The sequence below is a fragment of the Mustela lutreola genome, chromosome 9 (genome assembly GCF_030435805.1).
Source record: "Mustela lutreola isolate mMusLut2 chromosome 9, mMusLut2.pri, whole genome shotgun sequence".
Lineage (NCBI taxonomy): Eukaryota > Metazoa > Chordata > Mammalia > Carnivora > Mustelidae > Mustela > Mustela lutreola.
The window spans coordinates 44402472-44415702 of NC_081298.1; the positions used below are offsets into that span (position 1 = coordinate 44402472).

At 45.4% G+C, this 13231-nt stretch overlaps 1 protein-coding gene across 8 annotated transcripts in view; it reads left to right on the top strand.

The window, feature by feature from the left end:
- Positions 1-13231, top strand: part of RIN2 (Ras and Rab interactor 2) — a 229791-nt gene that overhangs the window by 112936 nt on the left and 103624 nt on the right. For 6 of the 8 annotated variants that reach the window (XM_059134158.1, XM_059134164.1, XM_059134162.1 and 3 more), the window contains one exon: positions 7052-7144. In XM_059134158.1, coding sequence (XP_058990141.1) covers positions 7052-7144 — 93 coding nt within the window. Of the gene's footprint in view, positions 1-6733; positions 6839-6869; positions 6980-7051; positions 7145-13231 lie in introns of those variants that run through there. The other 2 variants (XM_059134167.1, XM_059134161.1) reach the window with 2 other exon arrangements.

The following is a 13231-nucleotide window of genomic DNA, read 5'->3' on the forward strand; positions in this document are numbered from 1 at the left end:
TGTTTGTTCTTTTCACCCCCAAATTGTAGCATCTTCCCTTAGATGGTTCAAAGGCTTCCCTATCCTGTGTTCATCTGAAATATCCCCACCAAAGGCAACACCAGCAAGTTCTGCTCTGGTTTGATGGGAATTTTTCTTTATCAGTGTGTGCTTTACCTTATACCAAGATGTTTGAATTAAATATGTGATAAGATGATGAAAAACATTTTGAAGTTATACCTGCTTCTGAGAACTCAAGGTTATCCTTCTGAAGCTATTCTGGTCAACACATATTTGATGGAATGGAATATAAATCCACCCAAACTGTTTTTAAAAAAGGAACATTTATTGGCAAGGTACAAGATTAATTGAACCTTGGCACTGCCAGGCCTGGTGGGAACTATAAGGAACTATAAGGTCAATGGCCTTATAGGTGAAGACTCAGTTGCACACATACATTCTCCCTTCCTGGCCCACTATGTATCGGTAGCCCCTTGTATCTGCTCTCTCAGGATATATGCTTCCCATAAATTGAACTGGCATATGGCTCCAAATCCAATGTTCAGGTATAACCATCTACCCTGGCATATGGCTCCAAATCCAATGTTCAGGTATAACCATCTACCCTGTGATTCCCTGTGAATCTTGAAAGGAAGATTCTACTTCATCAGAGAATAGCCAATGATATACTTTAGCCTGGGTCAGTTGTAACATGACTGGTCCTATCAGCTGAGGGATTGGGGTGGGCAGAATCACTCACTTTGCTTATCAGGCACCACATGGCAGGGCAGCTGCTCTACAAGAGGTGTGGGTGGGTCAGACAGGGCATCTGAGTGAGGGGAGCAGACCCATCAGCACCCGAGAATTGGAAGAGCTTATATCCCATCTAAAGAGAAGACTGAGTTATTCAGTTGTGGCCAAGATGTGATCAAGTGATCAAGATGTGATTAAGATGTGATCAAGATAGCTCAGTGTGATCAGAGAAGGTACATATCTACATTTTATGCAGAATGTCCTGATTTTTTAAAAGTGGCCTGTTGTAGCAGCCCTCGCCGAGCCCTTCCTGTATCCCTTGAGTACTTAAATTTCCATGCACACTGACCTGATTTCCAATTGCCAACTTTGCCTGAGGGTTCTCTTCAGCCACTAGAGCCCATTCGACCCACACTAGGGGCATGGTGGAAATGCTGGTGAATTAAGGCTTCCTGGGGGCAGCTTTCAACTAGTGACTGGGTACAGTTGGACATTTCCTCAGCTCTCTTGTCCCTCAGTTGAGACTACTCTGAGGCATGGTCTACATGACTTTCAGAGTTCCCCAGAAGGGTTGAAGTCCAGTAGCCCAGTGGCAACGTGCTTGGTCTTGCACTTTGTATTGGCTGCTCTTCCCCATATCACTTCCCCTCCCCAACTTAGTGTTTGTTGAAAGTACCTTCGATGAATTTCTTAGACATGAATTGTTGACTCAGGGCCTCTGGAGACCAGCAATTCAAACATTTTTTTTTTTTTTAAATGTATTTCTTGGGAAGCCTGGGTGGCTCAGATAGTTAAGCATCTGCCCTCAGCTCAGGTCATGATCTCCAGGTTTGGGGATCAAGCCCCACATCATGCTCTGGCTCCCAGCACAGCAGGGAGTCTGCTTCTCCCTCTCCCTCTGCCTCTCTCCCTGCTCATGTTCTCTCTCTTTGTGTATCTCTGTCTCAAATGAATAAATAAAATCTTTTAAAAAAATATAACTTGATCTGTTATATCTGCAGTGTAGACCCAATTTAAGAGCTGCTACGTTATAAACCTCCAATTAAAATTAACCACTTGGGGTGCATAGGTGGCTCAGTTGGTTAAGTGTCTGCCTTTGGTGCCAGCCGGGATCAAGTCCCACATCAGGCTCCTGCTCAGTGGAGACCCTGCTTCTTCCTCTCCCTGCTGCTCCCCCAACTTATACTCTCTGTCAAATTAATATATAAAATCTTTAAAAATAAAATTAAAATAATAGCCTACACAAATTTAACCCCCATATACTTTTTACCATCATGGCCTGAGAGCCTTAGAAAACAAAGTTCTAAACTCAGGTGCTCTTGAGGTTGTTGGCAGGTAAAACTTGAGGAAGACCTGGGGTGTGTGGCTCCCTGTCCATGGCCTCCTTTGGGTTAAGAGCCAATGTGGCTTATGAGGCTTCCTTATTGTATCTAAGAAGTCACTGTACAAATGTGCAAAGTGTGTAACATTTACCACGTGGAACTTTTTATATGAGGACGTTGAAAAGTCACATACTTCTGAAATGCTGCAAGAGAGCGGCCTGGGGCAGTAGGCACCCCCCTCTCTCTTCTCAGCCTTGTTCCAGCTGGGCAGAGTGTACCAGCCTTGAGTCTGGAGCCATGCTCAAGAGAAGAAGTCACTCAAATGAGGAATAGGGATGTCTTCAGGGATCCAGAAAAGGGTAAAGCAGGAAGCTGATTCTTGAATGGTCCAAGGGATAAAATGAGGGCATTTATCAGGTGGGAAGTGAGAGAGGCAGTTTCCCATCCAAGAAAAGCGGAATTTCTTGCCCGTTGAGCTGCCCATCTGTTGCCCAAGGTGGCATGGATTGCCATTGGTGGAAGTGTCCACACCTTGGCCACGTGGGCACTAGCAAAGCTAATGCAGCATGGATATGGTGAGGGTCTCTATGAGGCACCCGTTTTCCAAGGATGGAGGGGGTAGACATCTGGTGGAATAATTAGCCCCATTGTTGGGCCAGTCTTAGAAATGTACCTTTCTTTAAAAAAAAAAAAAATTTATGATCTTTCATTAATTTTGGGAAAATTGAAGTGTTGAACATTGTTCCCAATTCTATTTAAAAACACAGTTATAAGGGGCACCTGGGTGGCTCATTTGGTGAAGCATCCAACTCTTGGTTTTGGCTCAGGTCTTGATCTCAGGGTCCTGAGACTGAGTTCTGTGCTCAGAGGAGAGTGTTCTGGAGATTCTCTCTGTCCCTCTCCCTCTGCCCTACCCCTGCCCCACACTTGTGCACATGCTTGCTTGCTCTCTCTCACTCTCAAATAAATGAATAAATCTTGAAATAAAGAATAAAAATAGTTACTAGTAAGAGAACTGGGAGTACAGTTTTTGCTTCTGATTTCTTCCCACAAATTAGTTTCTCTTTGCAATAAAAACAATTCATAATCCTGAAACTTCTTAAAAAAAATGTTTGACTACAACTGAGGGAAAATCAGTGCTGGACAGTGATATAAATTGCTTAAAGAAAAACATTTTTTTAAAAAGTTCACATAATTTGGGGAAAAAAATTATGTAATTTGAATTGTCAACCCAGAACCTGGACTATAGTTTTTCTGTCCAGCCTGTAAAATCCCTGGTAATAGATAATTATGGAAATAATCAGAGCCCTTCCCTGGATGCCAACACAGAGCCGCGCCACTGGGCTTTTACCTCTTAGTAACGATGAAAAGCATTCAAAAAGACAGACCTGCCATCCTCAGAGGCACTTAAGGAACCGGGAAAAAGGTAATGTGCATTTCTTGGGATTGGCCTTGACCTGACAGATTCCCAGGAGTGAGTCACTCTCTCCTTCTTCGGTCAGTTCAGCTATAAAATAATTATAATGAGAGCTTGTTTACTAAGAGCTGAAGTCCAGTTTGCTGCGTCTCATTCAGCTGCGAGGAAGGAGAAGAAGAAAGGTAGTGATTAGGGAAGACTTCTGTACCCAGCTGTCTCAGCAGCTCGGCTTTGAGAACCCATGCCCTGAAGAGGCGAAGTTTCTTATAAATTGGACTTGTGAGTAGCAGATGCCAGTTTAAGTGTTCCTCTGCTTCTCCTGTGGGTCTGCACTTGTGACTTGAGGCAAATAAGTAGGAAGGGTAGTTTGATGAAATTAATGGAGGTGGGGAGGTGGAGGGCAGGGGGGCAAAGAGGCTACACCACGGACCCTCCTGTCTTGCCAAGATCTAGCCTGTGGCCAAGGAGAGCAAAAGTGCCAGTGACTATACCCAGCCCCGCTGATCAGTGAACTGGAAGCTAGGCACTCGGTGTCCCTTTGCCTGTACCCAGCCTGCAGCCAGGGTCCAGGCGGTGGTGCCTCCATGCCTGTCCTCATCGGTTCCCAATGGAAGGTGCTGGACAGCCAGCCCCTGAGCCCTGCCAGACCACTCAGTGCATCCTCCACGCTGAGAATTCAGGACCAATCTTCACCTCAGCAGTGGTTCTTGGGGCCACATGAAGAAAAGCCACAGCTAGGTTTACTTTCAAGTGGCAGAGGCTGGTGTTTCTGGAGGGAGAAATATTCACTTCCTGCCTTTGTCCTTTAGCTGACTGGAGCAACCCGCTTCGTTTACATTCCTTCAGTGGTGTTATTGAAAAGGCTTGGCAGCTCCAAAATGTTTGCAGTGTCCCATTAGGGCTTTTTTTTTTCCTCTTCTCCCACTATTATTTATTATTTATTTTTTAAAATTATTTTGCTAGCTTTTAGCTAGCATCTGGAAAGATCTACTGGATGGATGTGATGGGCTCGTTTTTCAAGTATCCAGTTTACCCTTCAGGGAATCCAGGAAAGGAGCAAGCTCCCAATATATAAATCTGGAGAAATTTAACAACCTCTCCAACTACTGCACCTTTTTTGTCTAGCCTGTTACTGGGGTAGTTTTAGGACCAAACCCTGTTACCCTGGTGTAACCCCTCAGGGTAAGGGAGGGTGGGGAACCATGAATGGAAAGAAGCTATGCTTTTAAGTTAGATTAAATTTCTGTCCATATTGAGTTAAGGTGTTAGAGGTTATGGTTTGGGAAGGAAACTGTTGCTACAACAGGAAGGACTTCTTTGGGACCCTTAAGAGCTGAATTTTTTTTTTCAATGAAGATACTCAATGATGTGCAGTCCACTTGGATTTTATTCAATGGGAAGGACCCGCTATTGCGCTTGGCCACCTGCTCCTGTCACCTGCTGTCATCTCCCTCCTGGAGCAGCCTTTTGAAGAAGGGGGGAGGAGACCTGCATTTTCTTGGAGAAATGTGATAGGTCCGTCTGCCCCACATGCACGGAATCCAAACTGGCTATTTTACAGATAACCACTCCGCTGGAATTTGAAGTGCGTGCATATGATTTTCAGGCAGCTAATTAAACTGGTAAACTTCTGGAATCCAAACCGCTCCATTGCTATAGGCAAAATTCCCTGCCTGTCATGGCTCATAGAAGGGGTTTGTCTGTGGAAATCTTCTGAACGGAACAAAGAGACTTAGGTCTGGATGAGGAATGAAGTCTTGGCTCTTGCCTGCCAGCTCCTTAACTGCTGTACGATGTCAAATCCCTCGCTGAGAAAACGTCTGAAAGGAAAAGAATTTTAGGCTTGGTGTCAAGAAATGTTCTTTTTTTAATGTGTGTTTCTTTTGCATCGAAACAGTTAATCATTTACTCCCTGGGGTTACAGTGTGGCTCCCATTCCCCTCTTGGTTCTGAACACAGCACTGTGTTTTCATTCTGGAGTTGCTCCAGTCTGTGGATTTTGCTAATAAGTGATGAACTTCAAAGGCCTTGGAGCTGGGGCACCATTCAGCTGCTGAGTCCGAGAACCTGAAGCTTTGGAGTCAGCAGAATTGCAAAGGAAAGCTCACCAGTCTTCTCAGGAGGTTTTGGAGTCTTGGCTTTCATCCCCAGCAGGATTACAAGTGGAAAGAAACACAGGGAAGGCATCTCCAAGCCTTTAAAGTGACCGAGACGTGGAGGAAGGGCTAAAATAGGTGAAGGTTCTGGAAAGAGAGATGGGTGTGCACTGTGTTACTGTCTTCCTAGATGGGATTCTGCAGATCAATGGAGCCCACTATGAATATGAACACTGAGGCTAATCTTGGGGCCAAAATGAGCCCCTTTCCCAAGAGCATTACTTGCTAATATGCATGTAGTTCTCTGCTAAGTAATTAAGCTTTTCCACTTGTTAGGAAAGTCCCTTTGGAGCTGCTGGCTCTCTGTTCCCTTGCTAATAATGAAACAGCTTTAGCAAACTAGCAGCAGTGACCTTGGCTTCTGTCTGTGTCTCCCCACTCCACCCCCACAGTTGAACCCCTTTTAATATGCCTTAATGTGATGTGACATGTTTTCATTTTATTGTCCTTACACGGACCGTGTTGGTCATGGTCAGGACGAGCTTTATCTTGGGCCAGGTTATGGTGAGCAGGAGAACAGTTTTATATTTGCTCTTGGTCCAGCCTCCTTGGTTGCAGAAGGTTTGGGGATGCGCCCCAAGGTATTTGATGCCTGTTGACTGAGATGAGGCCAGCTGCTTGGGTGTGCATGTATTTTACTTAGAAGTGGACACTTAGGCTTTGTAGCTGACAAGGAGGCTTATTGGGTTTTGGTGCTCAAGGGAGGGAAATTCCAAGCTGAAATGGCCACAGTTATGATTCAGAATCATATCATGCCTTTACATTTTTCTCTACATTCCAGAGTGCCCTGCCCCCCTCCCCTTGGGTTATTATCATGGAGCTGTTTCCAGGCTGTTTCTTATACAAACTAATCTCTGTAAACAGGGACATGGGATTTCATCGCCATCTTTGATTTCTAAGGAGAAAATAAAGGGATTTATTCCCAGTGCCCTTGTGTTGACCTTGCCTGGGGGAGAGGGGGAGAGGGCTCGCAGAGCTGATGATGACCTCATCCCATTCCAGCAGGATTTCCTGGGACGTGCAGGGGCCTCATTCTTATGCTGTCCGTCTGTGTTCAGCCACATTAAGTCCATAAGCTTCAGAGCAGATTACGGTGACATCTAATATCGGTCCCTTTAGGACTCGAGCGTGAGGTCAAGCAAACACACAAAGCAATCATTATACTTTCCGTGGTGCCAGAGACCTTCTGCGTCAGCTGGAGGAGCGGGGAGGTGGGGCAGTGAGGTGGGGCACAGACTAGGAACTGTGCTGTCTGGGGCAGGAAATCAGCCTGAAAGGGGATGGAAGGGCTTTGGTGGGAAATAAATGGCACTGTGTTGTTGACGGGAAAAGATCTTGGCAGGACCGTTGTTGTGAGTGTTCTGTGGCTTAGAGAGGAATTTCCTACAGGCTGGACTAACCATTAAAAATGTCTCTACCTTCAGGAGTCCCGGGCGTGCAGTAGAATGTCGCTGGGGGAGATGTCAGCTTGGACCATGGGTGCCCGCAGTCTGGACAAGCGAGGAAGTTTCTTTAAGGTAAAAGGAAGCCTTGATTGGGATTGCTAATGGGCAGGCTCTCTCGCTTTGCCCAGGCTGCGTGGGGAGCTGCGGAGGGAAGGCTGCTGTGAGCCAGCTCTGGTAGGGGTGGGGGTGGTGGGGGCAGCTCGCCTGAACCCAGCTGCAAGCTGTTACCCGGTTTACAGTAGCTTGGAGTTTGGGTGACTTAGGGCTTCCAAGTCAGGGCCAGGACCCAGGAGCTGCGGAGATGCCACCCTGTGTAAAACAGTTGAGGCAATCTTTGTTTATCCACTGCTCAGCTGTTCTTCTGCAGCTGGATGGTTTTATGATTGAAGCTGGAATTTGCATTCCAGCAAGTCGATGCTGTAGGCAAGTGTGTTTCACACTTTGCTTGATTGTATGAGTCCCTTAAGTCCTCATTAAAAAGCAGCAACAACGAATAGATTCTGAGGTCTCACCCTAGACTGGTTAAATGTGATTTGCTGGTGTATTTTATCAAATACCTAGAAGCTCTTTGTGATCAGGCAAGAGAGACCCAAACAAAGCAGCATGATTAAAACGGTACGACCTTCCTATTTGGATATTGATATTAATGGGTTAAAATTACCTTGCTAGCTTAATGAGTGAGACAAGATTCTAAATGGGAGTTTAATAGGCTGTGTGTGTGTATGTTGTCAATTAAGTCTTGGTGGTCATTTCAAATTCGCTCTTGGGGATTCATTTCCTCTTTATAGCTTTTACTTTGTATCCTTTCACTCACCCTCAGAATAACGCCCACTCGCTGTAGAAAACTTGGAAAACACAGATTCATGTAAACGAGTAGAAAAACGGAGGTAAAATGTGCATTTGAAATCTGTCACAGGCAGGTGTTCAAACACCAGACCTTTTTCCTCAAAGGAAGAATGATATAGGGGTTTCTTAATTACGAGGAAAACTGACAATGGTTATTTATTATCCCATCCTGATGGGTTGTAAGTATGTATTAACTTGCATGCATATGCTTCCCACTTGCAAAAGGCTAAACCTGATTTATTGTATCAATTTTGGACTCCAGAGCCTGTTGATACAGCAAAGCTAAATTCATTAAGCTGAAGACAGTAAGGACAGACATCATCAGGACACAGTTCCACTGGTGTGCAAGTGGGACAGCAGGGGGCATCTTTAATAGGGTTCATAGGTCTGCGTGTGTGCCCTTGGAGCTGCATTTTTCAAGGCAGAGATATGCTCGGGTTTCAGCAGAGTATGTGACATCATAGTTCAGGATTGGGGGATTCAGCAAGAGGATGGTCTTGAAAAGAATCTTGGCAAGTTAACTATTGTTTGATAAGCAAGCATTTCCCAGGTGAACAAACTGTTTGCCAGGACCAATTGTTTTGTAGGAATTTCCTGCAGCAAACAGCGAAGTGATTTATTGGTTTAAAGCCTTAACATCCTGGGCAAGAATATCCTGGAAGAAATAGCTGTGTTGACACAGATGGTCTCCATTCTCCGTCCTCCTAGTTCTGTGATGTGGACTTAGCTGTCTCTGTTCTTGATCCATTTCCCCAAGTTGGAATCAAACCTGTACAGCGTTCACCCACATGAGCCAGAAGAGGAGCTCTCCATGTCCCCTGTAGACCGGGCACTAAACCCACCAGACTCCTGACTCGTCTCCAGTCCCTTGATCCTGTCTTATGAAGATACGCTTATTTCATCCTGGTAGAAGGAATGAGCCTACCCCACTCCTTTACCCAAGGCTCTGCCTACATCATGCTAACTACTGGCTAGTCTGTAACTATCATCTTGACGCTCAGGAAGGGCAGTGGGCTTGAATCTAATGTAGCAGTTGGATTTTATAGCCAAAGCAAAAGGAGAATATCAAGTATGGTCAAAATTGCCTTTGAAAATTCCTGAGAGAGTCCATATTGGAAATTCCTGAGAGAGTCCGTATTGGACTCACTCAGTACTACCTGTTAAGTCCATGGTAGTCATTGTGCCTGTCCTGCAGTCCTGGGAAAGATTTTTTTTTTTTTTCCAGTTGGACAGCAGGTAAAGTAGTTAACTTGTATTTTGGGGTGTGTCTATGAAAGAATCAATCAGGCAAGAGGTGAAAGGCCTGCCTGACCCCATCGAGGACAAGTCCCGCTTCAATCTTGCCTGAGTCAGATGCCTTGAGGAAATTGCTGGCAAAGTGGCTTTTATTATTTAACTTGCTATTGTCTGTCTTCTCCACCCCTGCCCCCAGCTTAAATTGTTTAAGTTATATACTCCAAGTAAATGATATAGTTACTTTGTACTTCTTTCTTTTCTCCTTTTTGTAGACATTGTTATTCTTTACTATATGGCTATTCCATAGTCCAACTAAAGATGGAATACTACTATTATTAGATATTATAATAGTTGATAAATATTATTGATGATTTCACAGTTAAGGCATGGAGTTATCTGTAAGGATGAAGTCAGGTTCCCTTCGGACATTTAATGCTGACTCCTTGGAGGTTTGTCTTTAAAATGCCAGGCTAGAGTTCTGTTTGCTGGGATGGTTTGTTGCTCAGAATCTTCTGGGATGCATTGGCTCTTCTTTTACTTTTCACGCTTTATTTCAATTCACATTTTTCTAGCACCTGTGATCATCCAGGCTCTGTACCAGTTGCTAGGGAGAGAAAAACCAGAAGATATCCCTGACTCCATGGAGCTTTCAGTCTGGTGGCAAATAAATATACTGATCAAATATCACAGTGCTAAACACATAATACCAAAAGAGAAAGCAGTGCTTTGGGTGAGAAGTAAAAGGGGCTCTGAGAATGTACGACTGTGAGAATATTCCAGAGAACTCTTCCCTGAGGAAGTGTCCTTCGATTTGGGAGTTGAGGTTGACTCCGTATTATCTAGGAAGGTGGAGTAAGGCACCACTGTGTCTTGCAGCTTATCTGAGTCATTTCCGTGAGCCAGGACAGATAGGAAACCACAAATCAAAGCTTGCCACCAGTGGTTAGTGACTCTAGTTTAAAAACACAAGTTGGAGGGGGAAAGATAATGATGAAAAAGAGGTCTGGTGATCGTCTTTTAATTATCTACACTTCACACACAATCACAGGAGCCGTAATAACCAAGAAATGTATAATATGCATGTGGAATTCAGCTGTGAGCCAAGAATGTCACCAAGTAGTCTCACACTTCATGAAATTGTCCTGTCCAGTTGTAAGGCATTGTGAAGTCATTGTTAAGTGTAGGGAATGTGAAGAATAGCATGGCAGGAGCCTAAGAGAGGCCAAAATTTAGCTCTACCCCACCTCACTACATAATATGGAGTCGACCTCAGCTTGCAAATCAAAGGCCACTTTCTCAGGAAAGATTTCTCTGGAACACATGTAACATTGAGTTACATGTTCTCAGAGCTCCGTTTACTTCTCGCATGAAACATGACTTTTGTCTTGTAACTCATTATGTGATTAATCAGTTGGCTACCAAAGATGGTCTGAGCATTCTAGGGTGGTTGACAATGTCCCGTGGTGATTGTTCATGAGGAATCATATCCCAGAAGCCTGGCCCCCAAAGTCCTATGCTGGACAAACACATTTTCCACAGTTTGTCTAGCGCCATCGTGAGTTTTCCTCACCCACTGGTGAGAAATGTATCTTTCTGCTCTACAAGCTGTCTGTGAAAACCTACAGGAGGAGGCAGGTGATGCCGTAGACAAGGCAGCCAAAGGTATCCTCACCTCACTATAGAAGTTGACACCCATTGTTATCAGATTTCCAGGGTGTGTTGCATGAGAGGACACATTTTGTCTAGCCTGGCAAAGCTCTAGGTGGTCCTGCACTAGCGGAAAAGCTCACAGTCAGATCTGATCCTTCTTCTTCCTGAATTCCACAGCTTCCCCTGAGCCACCCCCACTCCTGCCCAGTCTGGGTGCCCAGTGCTGGCAGGTTCCTCTCAAGTCACCAAAATCGTCATCCTCCTTCTTCTCCTACCTCCACCTCCCCACTTCCCTTCAGCTTCTTTCATTTGGGGCACTACAGAGAATACTCATAATCTATCCGCAGCACCATCGAATGTGTGTGTGTGTGTGTGTGTGTGTGTGTGTGTGTGTGTGTGTCTGTTTCTGAACTATTCCATTCATCCACTCTGAGCTGGGCCCCCAGCTAGGTCTGCACTCTTCACCTTGACATTCGAGATCTTCCGGCTGTGCTTCCCCACTCTACCTCCACCGGTCCCGCCACTGTGCCATCCTGGGTCTGCTCTGGTGGTCCACACCTGCTGATGCCCAAACTCCAGGCTTCGTCCATCCCCCCTCCTGTCCCTGTCCTTCCATCTGTCCCTGCTAGGCTCCCAGCTGCCCTTCCAGGCTGACACAGACTCACTTTATCCACTGATGAAGGGACTCGCACGGTGTGAGCTGGTGTCTGCTTTATTTTGTCTGAAGGCAGAGTTGTGCTAGAAGGCCTAGTGGTGGCCCCAGGATAGGACCAAGAAGTAAATTTCCATCCATAACTTGACCTCTGCCATGAGCGATTTGCTCTGTCATTTGTTGCTGCGTCCCTGACCCCAGCGGGGGAGCCTCTACAGCAGAGAACGATTCCCAAGCTGACCGGTGTGTATTGCCCACTCAACAGTCCAATTTCTTCCAGGGATGCCTAGGTGAGGCTGTCCTATGCCACCTGCAAGTGGTAGAGCTCTCTGTTTCTCAGTGACTGCCTCCCAGCCTCTCTTTGCCTCTGGGACAGGGCAACAGTTGGTCTTCACTGACCAGGAAGAAAATGTGTTTTGAAGACAGGGACCCTGCCCTCCTGTGCCTCCCAACTGCTCGTTCTGCAGGGAGACGCCCTGAGCCTGGGCTCCCAAACCAGCTGGTGGGGGGAGGTGCAAGGGCCCAGCTCAGTGGCAGAGGCAAAGTTTGAGAAACCCTCTTTGGGTCATTTGGAACAGTTTGGATGACAGGTGCATCATGTGTGCCTTGCACATGGTCCAGAGAAGCCACAGAAGAGAGCTCTCTGGCACCATAAAGATTAGAGTGGGACTCCTTTGAAGGGACCTGATTGCTAAAATCTGACCCTACAAAACAGATAATCCAGGAGTAATCATCCCTTTCACCCCAACTCCCTTCCCTTCACTATCAGACCCTCCTTAGCATTCGGAAGTTTATTCTGTTTTCAAAAGTCCTTGTCTGCGGGCTGATTTTCAATCATCCAGAACTGGCACAACCTTACACCTTGGGTGTCAGTGATTTCCCAGCATTCCAGTGCCCAGACGGCTCTCAGTGTGGAAAGTCATTTCTGTGCATGCATGCACAGCCCAGGACAGCAATTCTCTGTTGCAGGACAGGGGACAGAGATAGCAGGGCCTTGAAGAATAATGAATGAAACCCAAATCCCATTTTAGTCAGTAATTTCATGGGACAAATCCTCACAAGGATCTGTGGACACTCAAAAGCCAAAGGTATGAGTGCCACACCCTTGAACTCCTTACGTGTGTCTTGGGCAGTGAACAGGCATCCAGGGAGGCACTGCATGGCAGTCTGTAATCAGGAAAGGACTAAGCACCAGGGGGAAAACAAAATAGAGATTAGGTTTGGTCAGAGCAGGTGACGTATTGATAATTATTCATAATAATACTACAAAGCAGGGCTCATGTCAGTTTTGGTGTATCTTTTATTTTCCACAAATAAATTCTTCCAGGATACTTACACTGGGACTCAGAGCAGAGCTGTCCCATAGAAATACAAAGCCAGCCACAGGGATTGTTCTAAATGTTCTAGTAGCTACATTTAAAAAAAAAAATAAAAAGTGAAACTAATTTTAGTAATAATTTTATTTAACTTCATATATCTAAGATATTATCATGTCAGTATGTAATCAATATAAAAGTATTAATCAGATATTTTACTTTTTTTTTTTGTACCGTGCCCTTGAAACCCAGTATGTATTTTATCCTGAGCACGTCTCGATTCAGACTAGCCACAGTTCAAGTTCTCAGTCAGAGTTACATTTTATCTTGTCTAAAGTGCCTCCTGTTACAGATGGGTAAACTGAGGCCCAGGGAGGTTGAAGGACAGCAGGTTAGTCTATAGGAGGGATGGGAATTGGACCTGGCTTGACTTTCTTCTGAGGCAGCCCACCCCCTGGA